The 27,682-nt window shown below is 41.2% G+C and overlaps 1 protein-coding gene across 1 annotated transcript; it reads right to left on the minus strand.

The window, feature by feature from the left end:
- Window positions 1–17,763: 17,763 nt before the first annotated feature.
- On the minus strand, window positions 17,764–21,289 carry LOC105036018 (protein NRT1/ PTR FAMILY 3.1). Its single transcript, XM_010911754.3, is given in 6 exon segments — window positions 17,764–18,560; window positions 18,563–18,795; window positions 19,302–19,374; window positions 19,377–19,424; window positions 19,427–20,083; window positions 21,123–21,289. Coding segments are annotated over 6 exon segments (1,788 nt in total). The 5' UTR covers window positions 21,196–21,289; the 3' UTR covers window positions 17,764–17,856.
- Between the last annotated feature and the right edge of the window lie 6,393 nt (window positions 21,290–27,682).

The raw sequence follows: 27,682 nt of genomic DNA on the forward strand, positions 1-27,682 counted from the left end.
AGTTAATAATATATCCCTCCCATCGATCTCACTTATCTGACCAACATGGTGAATCATATTTTAATTAGATCACTTAATGATTGGAGTTGACCCATGCTAACTAGAAAATCAGTGTGACTGAGTTAGGTGCCCCTAGTTCGACTTGTCTTGAGTCCTCTTCATGACTTGATGAAGTCAGTGGGAGAATTTATGACTGGTTGACTGGATCAACTTTTACCTAATCTTCTTTAATCTGACTTGGTAAAGTCAGTGGGAGGATTAAGATTAACTGGTCAAGTCTTTTCTTATCTCTCAATTCAACTAATTAAATCTTCTAAAATTATTAGGTCCATAAAAATGAAATAGTTATGGTGATAACTAGATCATAGCCTCTCATTAAGTTGGGTGATAATGAGTCCAATGATTTAGATGATCATTGGAGGTGCCATACGCCTGGTGCTCATCTGGCTATTGGAATTATCATTCATAATATGTTGTTTTAGTTGTGTCTTTCTGATGATGGTCAGGTTGGTCGAGCCACACTCGAGCTTGGTCACTCATTTGTTAGATACACTAAATTCTGGAATGTTAATAGTTGGACCTAATCAAAACTTTCAGTGGAGGTGCCACATGCCTGTTGAAGAGGTATTTGGGGTAAAATTGAATACTAAAACTTGTTTGGTGAAATAATTGGTTAAGAACCTACCTATGGATACACAAGGGTTGGCCAAGCCACACTCAGGCCCATGTGCAGTTCATGTGGATTCTAGTATCCACTAAGAAATTAGTGTAATTTCTCAAATTGAAGGTAGAGACTATCAATTTGAATAAAATAGTGGGAGAACCTTTAGACTAAAATGTATGTCTTTAGGCTTAATCAATTCATATACTAATTAGGTTCTGATTTTTCTTTTACAGTTATGGCCACCACCTTGTTGCTCCGATCACTATTAGATAGTGATAAATTGATGGGATCAAATTTCGATAGCTGGTATCGAAAACTCAAAATTATCCTGGAGCATGAAATGGATCTGGTATGTGTTAACTGATCTGACACCCGAGGAGCTAGCTCTAAATGCACATAGCTCGATCAGAGATACTTATCAAAAGTTGCTCAATGATCAGACTATGGTTCATTATATTATGCTAGAGGTAATGAATGATGAGTTTAGCCATCATTTCGAGAATGCTCACCCACAGAACATGTTGCAAATGTAGAACGAGTCTTTTGGCACACCCGATGATGTTGAGAGGTGCAAGACTAGTTGTGCCATCTTCAATGTTTGAATGAGAAAAAGAGCATCAGTCACTGATCATGTATTGTACATGATCGAGATGATTGGGTGCCTAAGTAAGCTCGGTTTTTTCCTGCATGAGCAGTTGAGAAAAAATGCTATTCTGAACTTTCTGCCTAAGTCCTACCCCCCTTTTCTTACTCATTTCAAGTGACAAAGCCTGCAATTAACTACCACGATCAGTTGGGGTTGCTGCAAAATTTTAAGAAGGATCACCAGCTTTAAAAGAAGTCGGTGAATGTTGTGGGAGGGTCTTCTTCTAGACGTCGACCCTTTAAGAAAAAAAAGAAGAACAAGAAGAATAAGAAAAAGGTGCAAAGTGCTGGGGCACCCAAGCTTAGTTAGACTAAGAAATCCAAGTCTAACTAGAGTCAGGTGGAATACTTCTACTACAAGAAGTAGAGGCATTGGAAAAGAAATTGTTCTCAATACATTGCCTCCCTGGATCTAAACAGGTCGAAAAAGAAGCAAGTTATTACTGGATAAAATAATTATATGATAATATCTTGTAATTTCTTAATTTATGATTTTACTATCTGGATATTAGATATTGGAAGCCCTTTTAATATTTATAATTCATTGCAGGGTCTGCAGTCAGTAGGAGATTTAAAGAAGGTGAAAGGTGTGAGGAAAATTCAATGCAGGGGTAAAATGGTAATTTTAATTTTTTTTCAAAATCATTATTTTACAGTAAAAATTATTAATTAATCTAATTAATTAATAATAATTTATCTTATACTAGGATCTAAATATGATATATAGCATGCATGCATTTAAATTTGAAATTCGAATTTGAACAGTAAACACTTTACTGTAATGTGTTCAGAACACAATACGTTTGTGCGGATAGTAGATCGCTGCAATTTGATCACCATCGGGAGAGTATGATCATCATGATACAGACACATAGTTTGTCTGGCCTCTGCGGATCGTCCACATGAAGCTCCCGATCTGATCGACTCCTCACGAGTGCTAGCTCGTTGTAGAGCCCTTTCGACGGTCGATGCTGATCGAACTCCTTCGATCGATGTCTGTCGATTCTTTAGATATTCTAAATCATCAACAAACATACTTGAGAGGATGTTGAAGATCTTTCTAAAATTTGGTGGGCTCACGACACTCGTAGCTCACCTTCTTACTTTCCGAACTCCAGGCTGAAACCTTGAAGAACTCACTAAAACCCTGCGCATACTTTTTCTTTCTTTTCTTTCTTTTTCTCTCGGAAGAATATAGACCTTCACCTTGCACACAAGGATTCCTCACGTCTATATTTTCTCTCCAAAATTTTTCTTGCACACGCCCCACTCTTCTCCTCCTTTTAAAACAATGTCAAACGTCTTATCCACGTGAGAGGATAAAGATGAGTAATTGCACATTTGAATTCAAATCAAATTTTGAATTCAAATGGAAATCAATTTATCCCTATCCACTAAAGGTGTGAGAAGAGGAGGGCGTGGCTTAATTTGTGCGTGAGTGATTTCATAAGAAACATTTTCTCGTGTAATAAATGGGGCACTAAAAGAGGATAAGGTCAAGGCGCTAAGATTGGTTGCTCATTCAAATTCAAACTTTATTTTGAATTTGAATGGCCAACCAATCATCCTTATCTACTTATTTGGTGCATTAAAGTAGGGTGTAAGGAGGGCTTTGTATGAGAAAAAATTCATGACAACTTCCTTCTCGTGAATTCAAATGGGCGCAGTGGAAGTGAGGTGGCGCAAGGACAATGGGTTAAGGTGGTTTCATTATTTAAACCAACCTAATTGAACCAAATAAGTTAGGTCCAATTAGACTAATTTAAATCCAACTTAATTAGACTTAATTAGGCTCAACAAAATTTTAATCAAATCAAGAATTGATTAAGCCCAACCCCTAATCAAATTAGGGACCAAACCATCTCGACGATTAGGTCAACTCTTAACCTAATCGGGTCAAACCCAACTGAATCCAATTCAATTGGACTTGATCCAAAAATAATTACTCAATCAAATTAAGTTAATTAGCAATCAAATCACTAATTAAATCTCTCATAAATATTGAGTCCAAATTTGATGGGTAATCGGGCATCAGAATTCATCGATATGTAACCCTAATTGAAGAGTCCCAAACCAGTGGGACTCTTGACCCCAGTACCCAAAATGTGTGGGACTCGTGATCAGAGAATCTTGATTCTCGATCATAGAGTCCCAGACACATAGGACTCATAGTCCACGAGCATTAGGACTCTTCATCAGCCATCAGATCAGATAGAAACCTCTAATGTGTGTGATCCTGCAGGTTCGAACCTAAGCCAGTAGCACAGAAACCAATTCCTGTACTAATCGAAGTGACCATCTAGCAATGGTACCCGATGATCGGATAGGTTGAATAGTCACAATCGCAACACTCAGAACCTATGTGAATATGGTTACTGTATAATTCATTCTTTTGACCTCTGTATTTAGGATGACTTAGGGTTAAACTATCAACCCTGATTATATCATCCGAATCGTGCTTAACTCAAACAGTCCTGTGACTCCTCACAAAGACTATCCTGGTCAAAGTTTTGTTAAATTGAAACACGACTGTACACAGCTCCTAAACTGGAGTGGTCAATCCCATCTTGACACACACACTGACAAGTCAAGTACTTGACTACACCCAGCAGTCTTTCGTCACTGAATTAGAAATTCAGGTAGTCCAGTGCCTAAGTGCAGTGAGTTGCTTGCAAGTCACTGTGGCGGTCTCAGGTCGGAGGGACATTTATACCCATATTCCATCGGAGCAAATCATGACAGCAAAAATAGCTCTGGAGTCAGTCACGTTCAGTGCAGATGTACCCTTATATCTCACATGTATGCCATACCAGTGTCTCCACACTCATTGGTTAAGAGGACAACCAATCTATATGGCACACAACGACCTATGCGTGATAAACATTGTCATCCTTGGTAATAACATATCATTTGATCACGAACAGATTTAAGGACTAAACGACAAATCCTCCTTTGTCGACTCTAAATAGTTCTAAGGACTTCACCACAACATAGGAGTTCATTAGAAGATGAAATATTTTATGATGAAAAATGTCAAAATAATTTTTATTAATTTATAATTCATGTATATACATAAAAATGAACACAACCATCAACAGACTGACGATTGGCTTTGGGACACTATTCTCAACAATATCCCACTTGGCCTAAAGCCAATCGGTGCAGTATCTAATACCCATCTTCGACTTGTAGTCGTCGAACTCCTTCACCGCAATGGCTTTAGTGAATAGGTTGGCCAAGTTCTCCTTTCCATTGATCTTCAAAAGGTCGACGTCACCTCGATCCATAATTTCTCAGATGAGATGGTAGCGGCGCAGAATATGCTTTGTCCGCTGGTGTGCCTTGGGTTCCTTCGCCTGAGCAATGGCTCCAGAGCTATCATAGTAGAGCAGAATTGGACCGACAAGGGAGGGTGCTACTCCGAGCTCGGTGATGAATTTTCTCAGCCACACCACTTCTTTGGCAACATCTGATGCAGCGACATACTCTGCCTCGCAAACTGAATCAGCCACTGTATGTTGCTTGGAACTCTTCCAGCAGATAGCCCCACCATTAAGGGTAAAAATAAATCCTGACACACTTTTGCTGTCATCGTGATCAGACTGGAAACTAGAGTCTATAAACCCTATAAGTCTCATGTCCGATTCACCATAAACAAGCCACTAGTCCTTAGTATTTCTTAAATACTTCAGGATGGTTTTAACAACCTTCCAGTGATTCTTCCCTGGATCAGATTGGTATCTACTCACTACCCCTAGTAAGTATGCCACATCTGGACGTGTACATGTCATGGTGTACATGATAGATCCCACTGTCGAAGCATATGGAATCCTACCCATACACTCTCTCTCTTGAGGTGTTGTCGGACAATCCCTCTTCAAGAGAGAAATTCCATGGCCTATTGGTAGATAGCCTTTCTTAGAATTCTCCATGCTGAACCTCTTCAGCATGGTATCTATGTACGTAGACTGGGATAAACCAAGCAATCTTTTAGATCTATCCCTATAGATCCTCATCCCTAGGATGTAGGAAGCTTCTCCCAAATTCATCATGGAGAACTGTGATGACAGCCAAATCTTTATTCCTTGTAATGCAGGGACATCATTCTCGATTAAGAGAATATCATCCACATACAATACAAGAAATATCACTACTGGACCATTAGTCCACTTATAAATGCAGGGCTCTTCTCCGTTCTTAATGAAGCCATACGTCTTGATCGTCCTATCAAAATGTATGTTCCAACTCTGGGATGCCTGCTTAAGTCCATAAATGGACCTCTGTAGTCTGCACACCTTAGACTCATCGGTGGATGTGAATTCTTCAAGTTGTATCATATACACCTCTTCATCCAGCTCTCCGTTTAGGAAAGCTGTCTTCACATCCATCTGCCAGATTTCATAGTCCAGATGGGCAGCTATCGCAAGCATAATCCGAATGGATTTGAGCATTGCCACAGGAGAAAACATCTCGTCATAGTCTATACCATAACGTTGACGATATCCCTTGGCAACCAGACGGGCTTTATAGGTTTTCACCTTTCCATCTGCGCCCCTCTTCCTCTTGAAGACCCACTTACACCCTATGGGTTTTACTCCTTCGGGTGGGTCAACCAATGTCCACACATTGTTGACCTTCATGGACTCTATTTTGGATTTCATGGCCTCTAGCCATTTTTCAGAGTCGGATCTCTGCATTGCATCCATGTAGGTGATCGGATCCTCATCATTTTCTTCAAGTTTGATAGGATCGTCATCCCGAACCAAGAAACCATAGTATCTGTTCGGTTGACGTGGTACTCTACCAGATCGCCTTAAGGGTGCTTGAACAATGGGCTCCGGATCTGATCTAATCAAATCCGATTCAGGTTCAGCAACTTGTGTCGGTTTTTTCACCTGTCGAACTTCGTCAAGTTCAACCTTAGAGGCAACAGTCCCTTCACTAAGGAACTCTATTTCCAAAAAGATTGCCTTAAGGCTGACAAACACCTTTTGCTCATCAGCCAGGTAGAAATAATACCCTTTGATCTCTTTTGGGTATCTTATAAAATTACACTTGTCAGACCTAGGTCCTAGCTTGTCCATAATTAAACGTTTAACATAAGCCGGATACCCCCAAATCCTAAGGTGTGAGAGTACTGGCTTACGTCCTATCCATATCTCATATGGCATTTTGGTTACAAACTTACTCGAAACTCTATTTAGAAGATAACAAGCTGATTCGAGCGCATATCCCCAGAGGGAGATCGACAGACCAGCAAACCCCATCATGGATCGAACCATGTCCAACAAGGTCCGATTCCTCCTTTCAGATACACCATTATGCTGTGGTGTTCCAAAAGGAGTCCATTGAGAGAGAATCCCATTCTCCCCAAGATATGTCAGAAACTCATTGGAAAGGTATTCACCTCCTCGATCAGACCGAAGAGTTTTAATATACTTCCCAGATTATTTTTCTACCTCATTTCGGAATAGTTTGAACATTTCAAATGACTCCAACTTATGCTTCATTAAATAGACATACCCATACCTCGATAGGTCGTCTGTGAAGGTTATGAAGTAGAAATATCCACCTCTTGCACTTGTGCTCATGGGTCCACATACATCAGAATGTACCAGATAAGAGTTCACTGGCTCGCTCACCTTTTTCAGTAAAAGGTGACTTGATCATTTTACCAAGAAGACAGGACTCACAGGTTGGAAGTGATTCACAATCACCTACTTCAAGAATTCCTTCTTGAGCCAACCTATTTATCCTGTTCTTATTGATATGACCTAGTCTACAGTACCAAAGGTAGACTTCTGACACATTATCTATTCTAGGGCATTTACCGGAGGTTTGAACCACATTAACAGATTGTGATAGAAAGTAAATTCCATTATAAAGTTATCCAATAAACATTGTAACACCATTCAAAATAATATTATAAATATTTCTTTTTATTAAAAATTGATAACCGTTCATGGCCAAAAGACCTACAGAAATAATATTTAATAAAAAGCTTGGACACTAGTGACATTCACTCAGAATTATATTTTGAGAATTGATTACAAGGTTCATGATTCCTAATGCTAGAACTGGAACTTTACTTCCATCTCCAACATTTAGGAACCTCTCGCCTTCATCAAATCTCCTACTGACCTGCAGACCCTGCATCGAATTGCAAATATGATAAAGACTTTCGGTATCCAATACCCAGGCAGTAGTATCACAAATAAAAATTTTGCAAGGTGTTATCATATAAGTACCTTGCTTCTTCTTTGGCCTGTTCGGGTCCAGTGAGGCAATGTATAGAGGATAGTTCCTCTTCCAGTGCCCCTACTTCTTACAAAAGAAGCACTCTGCCTGGCTCTGGTCGGGCTTGTGCTTCTTGGTCTGACCTTGTGCAGACGTCCCAGCATGCAGCTGCACCTTCTTATTCTTCTTCTTCTTGTTCTTCTTCCCTTTCTTAAAGGGTCGACGACCAGAAGAAGACCCTCCCACAATATTCACCGACTCCTTATGGAGCTGGTGATCCTTCTCAAAGTTCTGCAGTAACCCCAACAAGCCATGGTAGTTCACTGCAGACTTTGTCATTCGAAAATGAGTAAGGAAGGGAAGGAAGGACTTGGGCAGAGAATTAAGGATTGCATCCTTACCGAGCTGCTCGTGCAGGAAAAAATCCAGTTTACTTAGGTGCTCAATCATTTCGATCATGTACAGTACATGATCAGTGACTGAGGCTCCATCCCTCATCCGAGCATTGAAAATGGCACAACTAGTTTTGTGCCTTTCAACATCATCAGGCGTGCCAAAAGAGTCGTTCAACATTTGAAACATCTCCTATGGCTGGGCGTTCTCGAACCTACGACATAACTCATCATTCATTGCCACCAGCATTATGGACCAGACGTTGGTGCGGTCGTTGAGCCACTTCTGGTAAGTGTCTCAGACCGTCCCTCTAGCGTTCAGGGCTGGCTCCTCAAGTGTCGGATCCGTTACTACATAAAGGATCCACTCATGCTCAAGGATGATTTTTATTTTTTGATACCAGCTATCGAAATTAGGTCCCATGAGCTTGTCATTATCTAATAATGATCGGAGCGACAGGATAGTGGCCATAGCTACATAAAGAAAAATCAGACCTATATTAGTACATAAATTATTAATACTAAAGACTTAAACTTTAGTCTAAAGTTTCTCTCAGTATTTTTATGAATTGGTAGCCTCAACCTCTAATTTGAGGAATTACTTTAATTCCTTAGTGGGTACTAGAATCCACACAGACTACACACGAGCCCAACTTTGGTTGGTCAACCCATGTGCATCTATGGGTAGGTTCATAACCAGTTGTTTCTCTAAACAACTTCTAGTAATTAATTTTGCCCCAGAACCTAATCAGTAGGCTTTGGCCTCCACTGAAAAAATTTGGTTAGGTCCAACCATTAACATGATTTGATTTGGTGAATCGGACCAATAAATGATCAAGCCCGACTTTGGTCGGCCAACCTAACCACCATCAGAAAGACTCAAACCAAATTATCATACTATGAATGATAATTCCATTAGTCAATAAGCACCAGGCCTTTGGGCCTCCAATGATTATTAAACTAATGGACTCATTATCACTCACTTAATGGGAGGCTATGACTTAGTTATCAACATAACTTAATCATTTTTAGGACCTAATAATTTTTTTTTTGAGTATTTTATTAAAGAATAGATGAGAAGAAAATATCCAGCCAGTTTCAATCCTCCCACTGACTTCACCAAGTCAGATTAAAAAGGATTTACTTAAAGCTGGCATTAGGAGCACCTAAATCAGTCAAACTGATTTACCTCATGACATGGGTGAGCCCTAATCACCAAGTGATCTAATCAAAATCTAATTCACCAGGTTGGCAAGGTAAGTGAGATCAGTGGTGGGGATAAGCCATTAACTCATCAAAGATCGAATCACTGCGAGTAGCTCCCACTTAAAAACCACTGGTCAAACTGCCAAATTTACCTTAGACACCAACCGGTTCATTAGTTTTAATTTGATCAACTTAGTAAATAGGGTTCCACCACGTAGCCATGAATTAAGTCCATCTTGGTCTAGTTAAAGACATGAACCCATTCAATTACAACTATTGGAGTTGAGTCTAGATTATTCTTAACCTAATCTAATTCAACTTTTGATTAGATTTGACCAATTACTCTAATTTAGTCCATTTCTTTAAGCTAACCTTAGGTCTAACCCAATTATGGACCTAATCCATCTAACCCATTGACCCACAAGTTTATGCAATTGTCTTAGGTCTTAATTCACAATTCTAGACCTACTAGACAACACTTAATTCTTTTAATTAAGTATTTGGGGTGATGGGTCAGGGTTTGGTATTTCGAAAATAATTTTCAAATTTGAAAGGTTTTATTTTCTATTCACCAAATATGTTGACTTATTACACAAATATATCAGCACATTTCATAAATAGTAATCCTATTGCTAATTACATAACAAAAAATAACTCAATCAAAATAAATCATGAATATTCCTTTCGCTGCTTCATCTGCATGGGATATAATCACATCGGCACCCCTATCGCCATAGGAGACCCCATCGAATGGGAAGAGAGGGCCTTTAAACCCTACTTTTCGCCTATAATTGGACGGCCATGGCAACTAACCCAATTCGATTACTTGCTACTTGGATCAAGTATATCTAAATATATCAATTTCAAAATTTAAATTTCAAATTTTAAATTTTAAATTTTGAATTTCCAATTTCAAATAAATTTCAAATTTCAAATTTTTGAATTTCAAATTTTGAATTTTAAATTTTGAATTTTAAATTTGAAATTTCAATCAAATTTCAAATTTTAAATTTTAATTTTTGAATTTTGAATTTTGAATTTCAAATTTCAAAATTCAAATTTTGAATTTCAAATTTTTGAATTTTGAATTTCGAACAACTTTCAAAATTTAAATTTTAAATTTTAAATTTCAAATTTAAACTTTTAGATTATAACTTAATCTACGCATGAAAATATATATATCATATCTAAGAACCCGCTCTGATACCATTAATGGGGAAAATTCAGTGCAGGGGTAAAATAGTAATTTTAATTTTTTTTCAAAATTACTATTTTACAGTGAAAATTATTAATTAATCTAATTAATTAATAAAAATTTATCCTACACTAGGATCTAAATATGATATATAGCATGCATGTATTTAAATTTAAAATTCAAATTTGAACAGTAAATACTTTATTGTAATATGTTCAGAACACAATACCTTTGTACGGGTAGTAGATCGCTGTAATCTGATCACCGTCGGAAGAGTCTGATTATCACGATGCAGCCACATAGTATATCTGGCCTCTACGGATCATCTACATAAAGCTCCCAATCTGATCGACTCCTTACGAGTGCTAGCTCGTTGTAGAGCCCTTTCGACGGTCGATGCTGATCGAACTCCTTCGATCGATGTCTGTCAATTTTTTGGATGCTCCAGATCATCAGCAGACGTGTTTGAGAGGATGTTGAAGATCTCTCTGAAATTTGGTGGGCTCATGACACTCGTAGCTCACCTTCTCACTTCTCGAACTCCAGACTGAAACCCTGAAGAACTCACTGAAATCCTGCGCACACTTTTTCTTTCTTTTCTTTCTTTTCTTTCTTTTTCTTTTGGAAGGATATAGACCTTCACCTTCCACACAAGGATTCCTCATGCCTAAATTTTCTATCCAAAATTTTTCTTGCACATGCCCCACTCTTCTCCTCCTTTTGAAACAATGTCAAACGTCTTATCCACGTGAGAGGATAAAGATGAGTAATTGCACATTTAAATTCAAATCAAATTTTGAATTCAAATGGAAACCAATTTATCCCTATCCACTAAGGGCATGAGAAGAGGAGGGTGTGGCTTAATTTGTGCGTGAGTGATTTCATAAGAAACATTTTCTCATGTAATAAATGGGGTGCTAAAAGAGGATAAGGTCAAGGCGCTAAGATTGGTTGCTCATTCAAATTCAAACTTTATTTTGAATTTGAATGGCCAACCAATCATCCTTATCCACTCATTTGGTGCATTAAGGTAGGGCATGAGGAGGGCTTTGCATGAGAAAAAATTTTTGAGAACTTCCTTCTCGTGAATTCAAATGGGCGCAATGGAAGTGAGGTGGCGCAGGGAGAATGGGTTAAGGTGGTTTCATTATTTAAACCAACCTAATTGAACCAAATAAGTTAGGCCCAATTAGACTAATTTAAATCCAACTTAATTAGGCTTAATTAGGCTCAATAAAATTTTAATCAAATCAAAAATTGATTAAGCCCAACCCCTGATCAAATCAGGGACCAAACCATCTCGACGATTAGGTCAACTCTTAACCTAATCGGGTCAAACCCAACTGAATCCAATTCAATTGGACTTGATTCAAAAATAATTACTCAATCAAATTTAGTTAATTGGTGATCAAATCATTAATTAAACCTCTCATAAATATTGAGTCCAAATCCGATAGGTAATCGGACATCAGAATTCATCGATATGTAACCCTGATCGAAGAGTCCCAAACCAGTGGGACTCTTGACCCCGGTACCCAAAATGTGTGGGACTCGTGATCAGAGAATCTTGATTCTTGATCACAGAGTCCTAGACACATAGGACTCATAGTCCACAAGCATTAGGACTCTTCATCAGCCATCAGATCAGATAGGAATCTCTAATGTGTGTGACCGCGCAGGTTCGAACCTAAGCTGGTAGCACAAGAATCAATTCCTGTACTAATCGAAGTGACCATCTAGCAATGGTATCCGATGATCGGATAGGTCGAATAGTCACAATCGCAACACTCAAAACCTACGTGAATATGGTTACTGTATAATTCATCCTTTTGACCACTGTGTTTAGGACGACTCAGGGTTAAACTGTCAACCCTGATTAGATCATCCGAATCGTGCTCAACTCAAACAGTCCTGTGACTCCTCACAAAGACTACCTTGGCCAAGATTTTGCTAAATTGAAACACGACTGTATACAGCTCCTGAATTGGAGTGGTCAATCCCATCTTGACACACGCACCGACAAGTCAAGTACTTGACTACACCCAGTAGCCTTCCGTCATTGAATTAGAAATTTCGGTAGTCCAGTGCCTAAGTGCAGTGAGTTGCTTGCAAGTCACTGTGGCAGTCTCAGGTCAGAGAGACATTTATATTCATATTTCATTAGAGCAAATCTTGACAGCAGAAATAGCTCCGGAGTCGGTCATGTTCAATGCAGATGTACCGTTACATCTCACCTGTATGCCATACTAGTGTCTCCACACTCATTGGTTAAGAGGACAACCAACCTATATGGCACACAACGACCTATGCTTGATAAATATTGTCGTCCTTGGTAACAACGTATCATTTGGTCGCGAACAGATTTAAGGACTAAACGACAAATCCTCCTTTGTCGAGTCTAAATAGTCCTAAGAACTTCACCACAACATAGGAGTTCATTAGAAGATGAAATATTTTGTGATAAAAAATATCAAAATAATTTTTATTAATTTATAATTCATGTACATATACAAAAATAAGCACAACCGTCAACAGACTGATGATTGACTTTGGGATACTATTCCCAACAAAAGGTCCCTTAATGTTAGAGATGGAAGATCATTTTCAGTTCTAGCGTTAGGGACTATTAAGCTTGTATTCAAGTCTAATATAATTGTTCTAAGTAAATATCACTTTTATCCTTCTTTTTTATTGAATATTATTTCTGTAATCCTTTTGGCCATGTATGGTTATAAAATTTTAATAAAAAAATAATTTTAATATCATTATGAATGGTGTTAATGTGATGAATGGACAGCTGAACAATGGTATTTACATATTATCGCATTCTGTTAGTGTAATGTACACATCCAACAAATATCCTAGAATTAGTGATGTCTTCGATATCTACCTTTGACATTGTAGGTTAGGTCATATTAACAAGAATAGAATAAATAGGTTGACATAAGAGAAAATCTTTGAAGTCAGTGATTGTGAATCACTCTCAACCTATGAGTCCTATCTTCTTAGAAAAATGACCAAATCACCTTTTACTGAAAAAAGTGAGCGAGCTAGTGAAGTTCTAGGTCTAATACATACTGATGTATGTGGACCAATGAACACTAGTACCAGAGGTGGATATTATTATTTCATTATATTTACAAATGATCTATCGAGGTATGGACACATCTACTAATGACACATAAGTCAGAATCATTTGAAATATTCAAACAATTCTATAATAAAGTAGAGAAACAAACTGAAAAGAATATGAAAACTCTTTGATCCAATTGAGGAGGAGAATACTTCTCCAGTGAGTTTCTGACATACTTAGAAGAGAATATGATTCTCTCATAATGAAACTCTCTTGGAACACCACAGCATAATGGTGTATCAAAAAAGAGGAATCAAATCTTGTTAGATATGGTTCGGTCCATGATGGACTTTGCAAGTCTGTCGATTTCTTTTTGGAGATACGTACTCGAGTCAGCTTGTTATATTTTAAATAAAATTTTGAGTAAGTCTATAAGTAAAACACTACATTAGATGTGAACAGGGCGTAAGCCAGTACTCTTTCACCTTAGGGTTTGAAAATGTTCGACTTATGTCAAACGTTTGAAAACTGACAAGCTTGGATTTAGGTCTGACAAATGTCTATCTGTAGGGTACCCAAAAGAGACCAAAGAATATTATTTTTATCTTGCTAATGAACAGAAGGTGTTCGTCAGCAATAGAAAAGTCTTTTTAGAAAAGGAGTTCTTTGGTGAAAAAACTAATACCTCAAAGATTGAATTTGATGAAGTTCGATCGGTAGAAAAACCGACACAATCTAATAAATTCATAGAGTCGAACTTGATTAGATCAAATTTAGAACCTATTGTAGAAACATCTTTAAGGAGATCCGATAGAATATTACGTCAACCAGATAGATACTATGATTTTTTAGTCCAGGATGGGGATCCAGTTGAACTCGATGAGAATAATGAGGATCCGATCACCTATATGGATGCGATGCAGAGGTTTGACTTTGATAAGTGGCTGGAAGCCATAAAATCTGAAATGGAGTCTATGAAAATCAATAATGTATGGACATTGATTGACCCACCTGAAAGGATAAAACCCATAAGGTGTAAGTGGATCTTCAAAAAGAAGAGGGGTGCAGATGAAAAAGTGGAGACTTATGAAACCCGTTTGGTTGCCAAGAGTTACCATCAGCATTATGGTATTGACTATGATGAGATATTTTTTTCTGTGGCAATGCTCAAGTCTATTCAGATTATGCTTGCGATAGCAGCACATCTGGACTATAAAATCTGGCAAATGAATGTGAAAATAGCTTTCCTAAATGAAGAGCTAGAAGAAGAGGTGTATATGATATAACCTAAAGATTTTATATCCACAGATGAGTCTAAGGTGTGCAAGCTTCAAAGGTCCATCTATGAACTTAAGTAGGCATCTCGGAGTTGGAACATGCATTTTGATAAAATGATCAGAATGTATGGCTTCATTAAGAATGGAGAGGAACCCTGCATATACAAATGGGTTAATAACTCTGTGATAGTATTTCTTGTTTTGTATGTCGATGACATTCTCTTAATCAGGAATGACATCCCTATATTACAGGGAATAAAAGTTTGATTGTCATCATAGTTCTCCATGAAAGACTTGGGAGAAGCATCCTTCATCCTTGGGATGAAGATCTATAGAGATAGATCTAAAAAATTGCTTGGATTATCCCAGTTGACATATATTGATACTGTGCTGAAAAGATTCAGCATGAAGAATTTCAAGAAAAGCTATCTTCCGATAGGCTAAAGAATTTCTCTCTCGAAGAGTGATTGTCCGACAACTCCTTAAAAGAGAGAGCATATGAGTAGAATTCCATATGCTTCGACAGTGGGATCTATTATCTATGCCATGACATGTATGCAACCGAACGTGGCATACTCATTAGGAGTAGTGAGCCGATATCAGTCTGATCCAGATGAGAATCACTCGAAGGTCGTAAAGATCATCCTTAAGTATTTAAAAAATACTAAGGATCAATGGCTTATCTATGAAGAATCTGACTTAAAATTTGTGGGGTTTACAAACTCCAGTTTTCAGTCGGATCATGATGATAGTAAGAGCATATCAGGATATATTTATACCCTGAACGGTGAAGCAATCTGCTGAAAAAATTTTAAGTAGCACACTGTGGCCGACTTAACTTGTGAGATGAAATATATTGCGGCATCCGATACTATGAAGGAAGCTGTGTGGTTACCAAAGTTCATCAACAAGCTCAGATTGGCACCCTCCCTTGATGGCCCCATCTTGTTATACTACAACAGTACTGGTGCCATTGCTCAAGTGAAGGAACCAAAGTCACATCAGTGGACCAAGCATATTCTGCATCGCTACCACTTTGTCTGAGAGATCGTGAATCGAGGTAACATCGAGCTTCAGAAGATTGACGAAAAGGAGAACCTGGCCAACCAATTTACTAAAGCCCTCGACGTCAAAGAGTTTGAAGACTACAAATCAAAGATGGGTATACGATACTGTATCGATTGGCTTTAGTTCAAGCGGGAGTTGTTGGAAATTATGTTTCAAAGTCAATTGTCAGCTTGTTGACAGTTGTGCTTATCATTGTAATTATATATGAATTATTAAATTAATAAATATTATTTAATTTTTTTATCACTATGTACATCTCATTTTGAACTCCTGTTATGTGATGAAGCCTTTAGGACTATTTGATTCGATATAGGAGGATATATCATTTAGTCCTTAAACCTTAAGTTCATGATCAAATGATATACTATTATTAGGACGGTAGCTATATCAAGTATAGATCGTTGTGTGCTATATATGTTGGTTGTCCTCTTAACCAAGGAGTGTGGAGACACTGGCATGGCATGCAAGTGAGACATAGGAGTACATCTCTCTAAACGTGATCAATTGCTGAGCACTCTGCTGTCAAGAGTAGCTCGCAAAGGATATGGGTATAAATGTCCCTCCGATCTGAGATCACCACAGTGACTTGCAAGCAACTCACTATGCTTTGGTGTCGGACTATCTGAATTTTTAATTTAGTGATAAAAAAATTTTAAGCATAGTCAAGTACTTGCGAAGTTGGTGTGTGAGTCAAGATAGACTTGATTCATCCGAATAAGTAGGAGTTAATGTATCAGTGTGTTTCAATTCAGTAAAATCTTAGCTGGGGTAATCCATGTTATAGATTTTGAATATTGAAATACAATGTGGATGACCATATTAGGATTGATAATTAAATCCTAGGTCACCTTGAGCATTTGGATCAAAAGGATGAATTATACGATAACCATATGGGAATAGATTCTTGAATGATGCTTTGCAATCTTTCGATCTATCCAGATATCGGATATCATTGCTAGATGGTCACTTTGATTGGATAGAAAGATTATTTTCATACTATCGATTTAGATTCGAACTTATGAGGTCACACTCAAAAGAAGTTTCTGACTGATCATATGGTTGATCAATGATTAAGAATCATTCTAGGATAAAATAGTCAATTCAATTGATGATTAACCCAATGCAAAAGTTGTAATAAATCAATTCGCTAATTATTGATGAATTATGGGAGGATTGATTAGTAATTAGATTGCTAATTAATTCAATTTGATTGAATATTAAGGTTTGGATCGAATCTAATTGAATAGGATTCAATTTGGTTTGACCGATTAGGTTATGAGATGACCTAATCGCTAAGGATGTTCAATTTCTGATATGATCAGGACTTGAGCTCAATTAATTTTTGATTTGATTAGGATTTGATCAAAGTTATTTGCTATCTAATTAGATTATATAGAGATAAAGTGATAGACTGTTATACTGGAACCTCATAGGCCATTAGAGCCTGCTAGGCCACTATCTAACGAGCTGCTGGAATCCAGTAGGGCAACAAAGCCTGTGAAGTCATGATCTGATAGGCTGTTAGGATTCACCCACTATCTCGTAATCAGAATTGTTAGTCATGGGTGTCAGCTATAGATTGTACCCACATCCCAAAAGTTGCTGGAGAATTCTAAGGGCCGTAGGGCAGGCCGATGGCATGAGGCCGGGGTGGGATCGAGATTGCCCCCGAGATGTGCTAGAGGTTGCATGACATGCGAGATGCCACTCCGCGTCATCGGTCGGGTCCTGACCTCAGAGTTGGTGACAGGCCAAGATGGGGATTGGGCAGAGGCCAATGCCATAGTGTCTAGTCTTGGGTGTCCGAATCTTTCCCTGATGCTCTGGCATGGTCTCGCTTAGCCTGGTCATTAGTGGGCATTCAGTAGGGACCCGGGGGGGGGAAGGCGGGATAGGATAATCGGACAGTCCCCATAACACGAGTTCGAAGATTAAGGTCTTGAACAACTAAGAATAGAGAACATAGCAAATAGCACCACTTCATCTTGTGCAATGAAAGAAAATCATGATGAATAAGACTTATTACTACTCTACTTGTAATGTTGACAGAATTTATACTAGCATTAACAATGAGGTTCACCCATGGAGGGTCAGAATATCTACAGCTGTGCCGAACTGCCTGCATCCTTGGCATCTCTAGCCACTACAATTGTGAGTTCCGCCTCTCGAACACTGCCTTCGTCATCCACAACCTTGGAAGGATTTTCAGCCTTCGCCACTTCCAGCGGCTTAAAAGTATAGAACTTCGCACAAATGATATAGTATCCAAGATTGAGCACTTGTAATCCAGACACAAGCCAGTAATAGTAATCCAACTTTCCCCTATTGATGTTGTTCTGGAGCCAATCTCCCTTCTTTTCAGTAAAATTGTGAACTAGAATCACCAACAAAGTTCCCATATAGTTCCCAATTGATACAGCAAGCCAGTATAGAGCTGCCGCTGTGCTTCTCATGCTCTCTGGAGCTTGATCATAGAGAAACTCCATATGTCCCACCGACATGAAGGCTTCAGCCAGCCCATGAATAGCAAACTGAGGCATCAACCAGAAGACACTGATTGGCACGGTCACCTTTTGCTTGTCTAACAACCCATGATCAGAGGCGACTGCCTTTCGCTTGATTTCAACAAGAGCTGCAGCCACGGTAGCAAATATAGCAATGGCCAGGCCAATGCCCATGCGTTGCAGGTATGTAATCCCTGACGGCCTCTTGGTGAATCGACAGGCAACTGGAACGAACACTCGGTCGTAGAAAGCTAGGCCGAGAAGCATGGATAGGGCAGAGAAGATGTTCATAGATGCTGGGGGATCTGGAATCGGGCGGTGAGGTGGCGGTCCATCGACCTTGCTTGTTGTATTGCAAATGAGTGGTTGTGTGAGTTTGCAGTTACAAGTAGGATTCCAACAGCCCAAATGGGGATCATTCTGATGATTGATTTAAGCTCCTCAACTCGGTGGACTGTCGATAATCTCCAAAGCCTTGGCTGGCCTGAGCTTAGCGTATCACCTTCCACCATGATGGCAGCTCGATCCAAGAACCTATATGTCAGTAACTAACAATTAATTAAGCAATGATATGGATGGATGGCTATTTCTTTCATGCAACTGTTTTGTTTTCTCAAGAATTTCTAGTTGTTCTTCAAGATGTTGCCATCAACAATTAGATTTTCTTTTTAAAGAAGCATTAGAAAGATTACCGACATATAAGATTTTGTTTTTTTCCCTCAAAGAAAAACCACAGGATCAGCATTCATTTAACAAATTTTACCCCGTTATTCATAATATTAAAGGGAAGTAATTTGAAAATACGTGATCCTTTTTATGTTCATCAATATTGTCCATTTTTTTAGAAAAAAGGAAGATATTCTTCACTTGAAATGAGCAGTTAAATTTGGTATACTATGTAACTTTGTTTCCTGAAATTTCTGCATATATGTAAGAAAGATGAATATATACGAGATTGCAAGATATGTTCTTCCGCAAATAAAAACCTTGTAATTATGATTCTTCTATTGTACAGGGCAGGCTAAGGTTATTGGGCTTACACTAGCTGGTTGGTGTGGAGTAGCCTTCCAGCGGTGGAGATACCAGCATCCAGCTCCTTGTTCTCGTAGAGGGACTTGGGTCATCAGGCTTGACAACCTTCCTCTTCCTGAAGGCAGCCACCAGACTTGGGTCAACCTGACCAATGGACTTCCCCCAGGCTTCATCCTAATATAAAGGGGATAGCCTATCACAAAGGCCACCACAGAGAAGAACATGGCAATGGCAGGGATGCCGAAGCCCCATCCCCAGCCTACATTCTCCTGGACGTACACCACCACTGTCAATGCCAAAAGCAAAGCCATCGCCATGCAAAAGAAGTAGAGGTTGAAGAAGTTCCACTTTCTTCGAGCGGCATGTCGGGGACGATGAAGGTCGAACTGATCAGCCCCAAAGGCCATGACGCAAGGCCGGATGCCACCAGAGCCGATGGATGTGAAGAGGAGACACAAGTAGAGAACCAATAGCTGCCTTGAGGATGCCTCTTTGCATTTTGATTTGTGAGGAGAGCAGGGTGTGGGGCGGAGCCCTGGGAGGACTGCTGATATGGTGAGGCCAATCATTCCGAACAGGAAGATAACGGATCCAACAGTTATGGTCCAGAAACGTCCTGCGAAGGAGTCGGCAATCAGACCACCGATGATCGGTGTAAAGCTCGAGGTGCCGTTGAAGTTTGTAACGGCGTTAGAGGCCTGAACCATAGGCATGCGGAGCTCCTGAATTAAGTATGTGATCATATTGGAATTGAATCCGGTGGTGGCGAATCGATCGCAGAATTCATTTGCTGCAGAGAAGTAAGAGCTGACTGAGAAACATGCACTGCCAATACTAAATGATGAACCAATGGAAAAAGCATTAGTACCAGCAAGGGAACCTTCGTAGAAGTTGAGAACAGGTCCATTTTTCAGTAGTTTGGTAGGTGATTCAATGCATCGAACAATGGAACGAGCCTACTAATTCGAATTAGCTGAGGTGGAATATTCTCTTAATCAACAGATATCGGACAGTGAAGCTGTCTCTAATTCATCCTATCCGGTGAAAAGGCAAGGGAGAGCAAATGATGCAAATGTTTTTCTTCCTTTTTTCCCCTTTCTTTTCTTCTTCTGCTGATGGGAAATACTACTTCAAGGTCCCCATGAGTTCCAGTTAGGAAGATATGCCACAATACTTAAAATTACTTTCCAAGGATTTATAGTGATGATTTGTTTTTTTTCTTTTTAAGAAAATCTTTTATTCTAAGTGCAAGCAGTTGAGGTGAGAGGGGGGATTAAATCCAACCGAGGGATGCCAACTCTAGTGATAGAAGACAGTGAATTTTAGTTCTAAATTCTATACGAAACAAGAAATTAGAGCTTCTCTGTAATTCCTTAGAGTTGTAATGCAAAGCTAAAAAACCGAAATAACCAAACCCAATACCCAAAATACCAGTAAAAGCAGCAGAAAAGGCCAACATAACTAGAGGCAAACTACCAGGAAAATTAGCAGCGAGTGCAATGTGACAAAAGTCACCATTGCTGATGGAAGGAAACAATAATGGGCGAGATGGCATGAGAAATCTCATTCACCCATTACGAATTGTTCATCCCAAAAAATAATAGATTTTGTTCACCAAAAAAAAAAAAAGGAGTTTTAGTAGCAGATCATTAAGTTGATGGAATTGAAATCCAAATAAGAGATCTCAGGACAGCAAAATTGTCATCCAACTCAACAAACCAGAGAAATAAAGACCAGAAAAAACAGAACAAACCAAGAAACTGGTGTAATTCATAGCAAGTCCAACATATAATTGTATTATAATGGCATTATTAGTGCATATAGATTACCTAGTATAAATGGCATGGTCCGGAGACCTCCCTGCTTTTTCTTGTTCTTCTTCGTCCTTCCATCCTCAGCCATTGCTCGCAGATAGAACTGGTCCCCAGAGGAGAGATAATATTGATGTGCCTCAGGCCAATGGATCTCTCTTTATCTTCTGCACGCGAGGGTACGTTATACTTTTGATGAGGAAGGAACGATATATAAAATTGCATAGTATCCACCTACAGACAAGCTACGCCAAGCCAAGAATCAAGCTGCTTAGGCTCGGCTCAAAAGACAGTTATTTTCTTTTCTTTTTATGTTAGGAAAAGCAGAAAATAAATTATATCTTGTATCAATCTATGCCAAGCCAACACTATCCTGCTAAAGCTCGGCATAAAAAAGAGACTTTCTTTTTTCTTTTCTCCAAAAATAAATACGTCTCTTTTACCAAACTATGCTAAGGTAAAGCTGTACTGGCTAGGCTCAGAAAGATTTTTTCTTTTCTTGTTTTTTTTCAATAATGAGAACAGAAAATAATTACATAGCTCTTAATATCAACTTTTTTATTTTGTTTTGTTGGGTAAGAGATGGAAATAAATACATATTACTTGTATCAAGCTACATCAAGCCAAGCATTAAGTTGCTTGAGCTCGGCTCAAACAGATTCCATTTTTTTTCGCTGCACAAGAGCAGAAAATAAATACATATCTCTTGTATCAATGCAACACAATCTTGGCTCAAATCTAATGTTTTTTGTTCAGCTTATTTACCGGCTCAACCAACTTCGAATTGGCTAATCATGAATAACAGGGTCCAGTCTCAGCCTTAGAATCGTATGGCTCTAAACTAGTAAATTCTTTCCACTCTTTTTATTAGAGTAGATTCCTCGCATTCAAGGAGCTGTTAAACACTTATACTACCCAATGAAAGATGCCTACCCTTGAAACTGGTGAAGTACTAAAGACAAACAACTTCCGTGGATCTCCCACAGCTACCACATAATATTAATCTAAAAGTCCCTTTCCATGGTGTGGCCTCCAATGAATACATTTAGGCTAATGAATAGTAAAGCAAGGAAAAGCGTTACAATTAGAGCTGACTTAATACTACATTAATACTGATATGGTATATAAATCAGTCTGCTTATCATTGATTGATATATGACCAATAATTTTGTAGAGATTTGAATTTTGGACAGTTACAACTTTGTAATTAAAAAAAATCTATAAATAAAAAGATATTATGATAGATTTAAATTTAAATAAAGAAAGAAGGTGATGGATCATAATGAGGGAGCTATGTCTCGTCTCTTGAGTTTTCTCTTCGGCTATAATGGATCTTTACTCCACACCTATATAAACAGGGCCAAGAAGCTCCAAAATGGGAGGGGGCTGAAAAAAAAAAAAGAAGAAACTCACGGAACTCGAAGCTCTTATGGTGAGAGGCTCTAAAACCCTAATCGATCATTTTACTTTTCTTTCTTTTCACAGGACCATGAGTTTGTAAGCATCTAAGCTCAAGAAGGCCAAGAAGGCTGAGAAGGTCGAAAAGGTCGAGACAGCTGAGAAGGCCGAAAAGGTCGAGACAGCTGAGAAGGTTAAACTCATCAAAAAGCCGAAAAGACCTAGCTTATCAGAAGACCGAGAAGCTCAAACTCATCAGAAGGCCAAAAAGGCCTAGCTCATCGAAAGACCAAGAAGACCTAGCTCATCAAAAGGCCGAACAAGCCAAGCTGATTAGAAAGCTGAGATAGAGCTGTCAATTTGGATTGAACCTATTGGGTTGGTCCACCCCATCATGTAAATGGGATAGGTTGGGTTCATATTTTAGCAATTCATTTGACAAGTGGGTTAAATGATCCGTCCCATTTGGGTCGGGGTGGGTCGGGGCAGGCTGGTCTGTCTTTTTCTTTTTTTAGTATCGAAATTACCTTATCCCAAGTCCCCCGCGAGTTGGCCCCTCCAAATGCCAAGTCCTCTCCTTTCCTCCTCCTCATGGCAGCGATCGAGCGAGCCCTTGGAGCTCTCCTCAACGAAGGGATCCACCCCTCGATGGTGACTATGGAACCGTCGGACCATCCCCACATCGCTAGTCGATCCAGGTATGATCCCCCACCTCTCCCTTCCCAGTACCTCGACCCTAGTTACTACTCCCACCCCTATCACCATCTCCACCACCCTCCCTTCCCTCGCTGCTTCCTCCTCCACCACCGTAGTCGCCACCCTGGCAACACCGGTCGGACCATGATAGCCACCATCAACAGCACCATCTAAACGACAAGCACCTCTATTTTCCTTATCGCAGGTTGCAGCCCTCCCGACCCCTTCCTATTGCCGCTCCTTAGGGTTTCCGACCGCTCGATCTTCCCTGAGGAGGCCGCGACTTCTCCCGCAGCCGCACACACCCTGCCCCCCACCCCGACATCTGCACCCCACCCTCCGTGCCCCTTCCCCATGATGCCCTCCACAGCCAATGCGCTCACATCCCCCTGTCCCCCCTTCCCCACTCCCCGGTGGGCTCCTCCACCCTCTCTCCCTTCTGGCCCCTCCACCCCGATGGGCTCCTCCGCCCTTGCTATTTATAGGTTTTTTTTTTAAAATTTGGTAGGTTGGCCCGTTTAACCCGCAGCCCATGACGGGTCGGATTGGATTGGGATTTTGTCAACCCACCAGTTAAACTGGCTAGCCTGCCCTGCCCCACCCCATTTAGAGGCAGATTGGGGTGGGTTGGGGTGGGTCAGTCCGTCTTGATAGCTCTAACTAAGAAGGTCAAACTCATCAGAAAGCCAAAAAAATCTAGCTCATCAGAAGGCCAAACAAGCCAAACTCATCAAAAGGCAAAAAAAGTCGAGAAGACTGAGTCCATCAGAAAACCGACCTCAGAAGGTCAAGAAGGCCGAGAAGGCCAAGTTTATCAGAAGGCCAAGAAGGTCGAGCTTTAATAAGCTGAGCTCCCAAAGGCAAAGCTCCTAAAGATTGATCTTAAGGCCAATTCGAGAAGGTCGAAGTGAGGCAACCAGAATAGGATAATATTTTATACTATAATTATCTATTATATTCTTTTTATTATTATTCTTCCAAAGTCTAATCTGACTTAAGCATTGGAGGGCTCAGTTAGAGCCTATCCAGCAAGTTGTTTTTTATTCATTTTGTATGCAGATCTATAGCTTCAAGGCAAATCATTTTTCACAACTGTTGGTGCAAAAACCCACCTGCGTCGGAGAAACTGGAGTCGAGGGAGTCACGGTCGCCACCGGGACCTGCAAAAGAAGTCTAAACCGGAGTTGGGGTTGCTCCGGCAAGACCCTCCGACGCTTAAGTCATTTCTCTGCCTCAACAAGAATGGAGTGCTCGAACAGAAATTTTAGCAGAGTTTTGGGATAGAAATTAGAGCTTAGAGAATAACGTATTTGGGATCCCCTTTTTATAGGTAGAGGGTGCAACGGATTGATAGCGATGTTTGTAACCGCCTAGTCGTGAGCCGCTCGGGGCCAGAAAGAGTTTATTATGAAGAGTAATGGGGGGAGTCGTGGCTGTTACCATGGCTCGCCACGTGGAGTTAGTTGCGGAGAGTGAAGCAGCGTTCGTTGTCGCGACTCGTTAGGGAGTGGTGGAGCCGCGCAGAATCCATCGCAAGAGGTGGAGCAGAATCATGGCCATTATTGCGGCCAGTTAGGGAGTGATGGAGCCATGCAAAATCTGTTGCAGGAAGTGGACCAGAGTCGTGGCTGTTACTGCGGCCAGCCAGGGAGTCCAGGCCTGTCGGTCGAAGCTCGGTTGATGCGCCTGGCAGAGAGAGGCGGCTATCCCTCTGAAAGGAGCTCGGATGTTGCTGGAGGGCCGTTTATCATTGGGTGTCTTGAGCGTTAGTACTATAGGTGAGGGCTATTTGCTGTAGGAGCCTAGTCAGAGGCTTTCTGTAGACGAAGTTCGATTTTCGCAGGAGTCCGGACGAAGGCTTCCTGCAGCCGGAGTCGGGGATGAAGTCCGGCTCCCGTAGGAGTCCGGGCGAAGCCTTCTTGTAGTCAAAGTCGAGAACGAAGTCTGGCTCCCGTAGGAGTCCGGACGAAGTTCACTTGCAGTAGAAGTCGGGGATGAAGTCCTACTCCCATAGGAGTCCGGACAAAGTTCACTTACAGCAGAAAAAGTCAGAGATGAAGTCCGGCTCCCGTAGGAGTCCGAACGAAGTCTTCTAGTAGTCGAAGTCGGGGATGAAGTCTGGCTCCCGTAAGAGTTCGGACGAAGTCTTCCAGTAGTCGAAGTCGGAGACGAAGTCTGACTCCTGTAGGAGTCCGGATGAAGTCTTCCAGTAGTCGAAGTCAGGGACGAAGTCCGGCTCCCGTAAGAGTCCGGACGAAGTCTTCCAGTAGTCGAAGTCGGGGATGAAGTTCGGCTCCCATAGGAGTCCGGACGAAGTCTTCCTGTAATTGAAGTCAGGATGAAGTCTGGCTCCCGTAGGAGCCCGGACGAAGTCTTCCAGTAGTCGAAGTCGGGGACGAAGTCCGGCTCCCGTAGGAGTCCGGACGAAGTTCAGTTGCAGTAGAAGTCAGGGATGAAGTCCGACTCCCATAGGAGTCTGGACGAAGTTCACTTACAGTAGAAGAAGTCGGAGATGAAGTCCGGCTCCCGTAGGAGTCCGGACGAAGTCTTCCAGTAGTCGAAGTCGGGGATGAAGTCCGACTCCCGTAGGAGTCCGGACGAAATTCACTTGCAGTAGAAGAAGTCGGAGATGAAGTCCGGTTCCCGTAGGAGTCCGGACAAAGTCTTCCAGTAGTCGAAGTCAGGGATAAAGTTCGGCTCCCGTAGGAGTCCGGACGAAGTCTTCCTCTAATTGAAGTCAAAATGAAGTCCGGCTCCCATAGGAGCCCGGACGAAGTCTTCCAGTAGTCGAAGTCAGGGATGAAGTCCGGCTCCCATAGGAGTCCGGACGAAGTTCACTTGCAGTAGAAGTCGGGGATGAAGTCCGGCTCCCGTAGGAGTCCGGACGAAGTTCACTTACAGTAGAAGAAGTCGGAGACGTAGTTCGGCTCCCGTAGGAGTCCGGACGAAGTCTTCCAGTAGTCGAAGTCGGGATGAAGTCCGGCTCCCGTAGGAGTCCGAACGAAGTCTTCCAGTAGTCGAAGTCGGGGATGAAGTCCGGCTCCCGTAGGAGTCCGGACGAAGTTCACTTGCAGTAGAAGTCGGGGATGAAGTCCGACTCCCGTAGGAGTCCGGACGAAGTTCACTTACAGTAGAAGAAGTCAGAGACGAAGTCCGGCTCCCGTAGGAGTCCGGACGAAGTCTTCCAGTAGTCAAAGTTGGAGACAAAGTCCTGCTCCCGTAGGAGTCCGGATGAAGTTCACTTGCAGTAGAAGAAGTCGGAGATAAAGTCCGGCTCCCGTAGGAGTTCGGACGAAGTCTTCCAGTAGTCGAAGTCGGGGACGAAGTTCGGCTCCCGTAGGAGTCCATACGAAGTCTTCCTGTAATTGAGGTCAGGATGAAGTCCGACTCCCGTAGGAGCCCAGATGAAGTCTTCCAGTAGTCGAAGTCGGGGATGAAGTCCGGCTCCCATAGGAGTCCGGACGAAGTTCACTTGCAGTAAAAGTCGGGGATGAAGTTCAGCTACCATAGGAGTTCGGACGAAGTTCACTTACAGTAGTCAAAGTCGGAGATGAAGTCGGACTCCCATAGGAGTCCGGACGAAGTCTTCCAGTAGTCGAAGTCGGGGACGAAGTCCGGCTCCCGTAGGAGTCCGGACGAAGTTCACTTGTAGTAGAAGAAGTCGGAGATGAAGTCCGGCTCCTGTAGGAGTCCAGACGAGGTCTTCCAGTAGTCGAAGTCGGGGATGAAGTCCGGCTCCCGTAGGAGTCCGGATGAAGTCTTCCAGTAGTCGAAGTCGGGGATGAAGTCCGGCTCCCGTAGGAGTCTGGATGAAGTCTTCCTGTAATTGAAGTCAGGACGAAGTCCGGCTCCCGTAAGAGCCCGGACGAAGTCTTCCAGTAGTCGAAGTCGGGGACGAAGTCCGGCTCTCATAGGAGTCCGTCTGTCGTGAAGAATCTGGTCGACGCTGGTGGGGGTTTATCCATCGGCAAAACTCGAGAATGCTGCGAAGGCTCGGACGCCAGAGAGGTTCGGAAAGATGTCGCTGAAGGTTGGAAGTTGGCAGAATCCCCAGAGGGTCACTCCTGGCGCGAACTTCGGCTGTTGGGGTATTTTGTACCCAACATCAGTCTCCCTACTTCTGAGTTCGAGTTTCGAATGGAGGAAGTACAAAAAAATTTCACAGTCGAAGTTGTCTCCTTGAATCCTGTGCACGATCGCCCTCAGATATTTTGGTATTTAATGCGCGCGTGCCAGAGCCTTTTTCCAACTGGGGCGATCCGAAGGGTCCTTTCAAAATTTCCACCGGAGCGTAGTCCCAAGCACCACACCATAATGGTCCCGCCAGCGGTCAGCCCTACGCTGCGGTGAGTGGGACACGTGGCGGGCACTGATGGACTTAGGGATATCCGCCACCATAACTGCGCCAGGCCCCGTCGCTTATTTAAGCCCCCTCCTTCCCTCCTGAGGCTTCACTTCTCCTGAGAGTTGGCGCCCTTCTTCCG

The sequence above is a fragment of the Elaeis guineensis genome, chromosome 1 (assembly GCF_000442705.2).
Source record: "Elaeis guineensis isolate ETL-2024a chromosome 1, EG11, whole genome shotgun sequence".
NCBI classification, from domain to species: Eukaryota; Viridiplantae; Streptophyta; class Magnoliopsida; order Arecales; family Arecaceae; genus Elaeis; species Elaeis guineensis.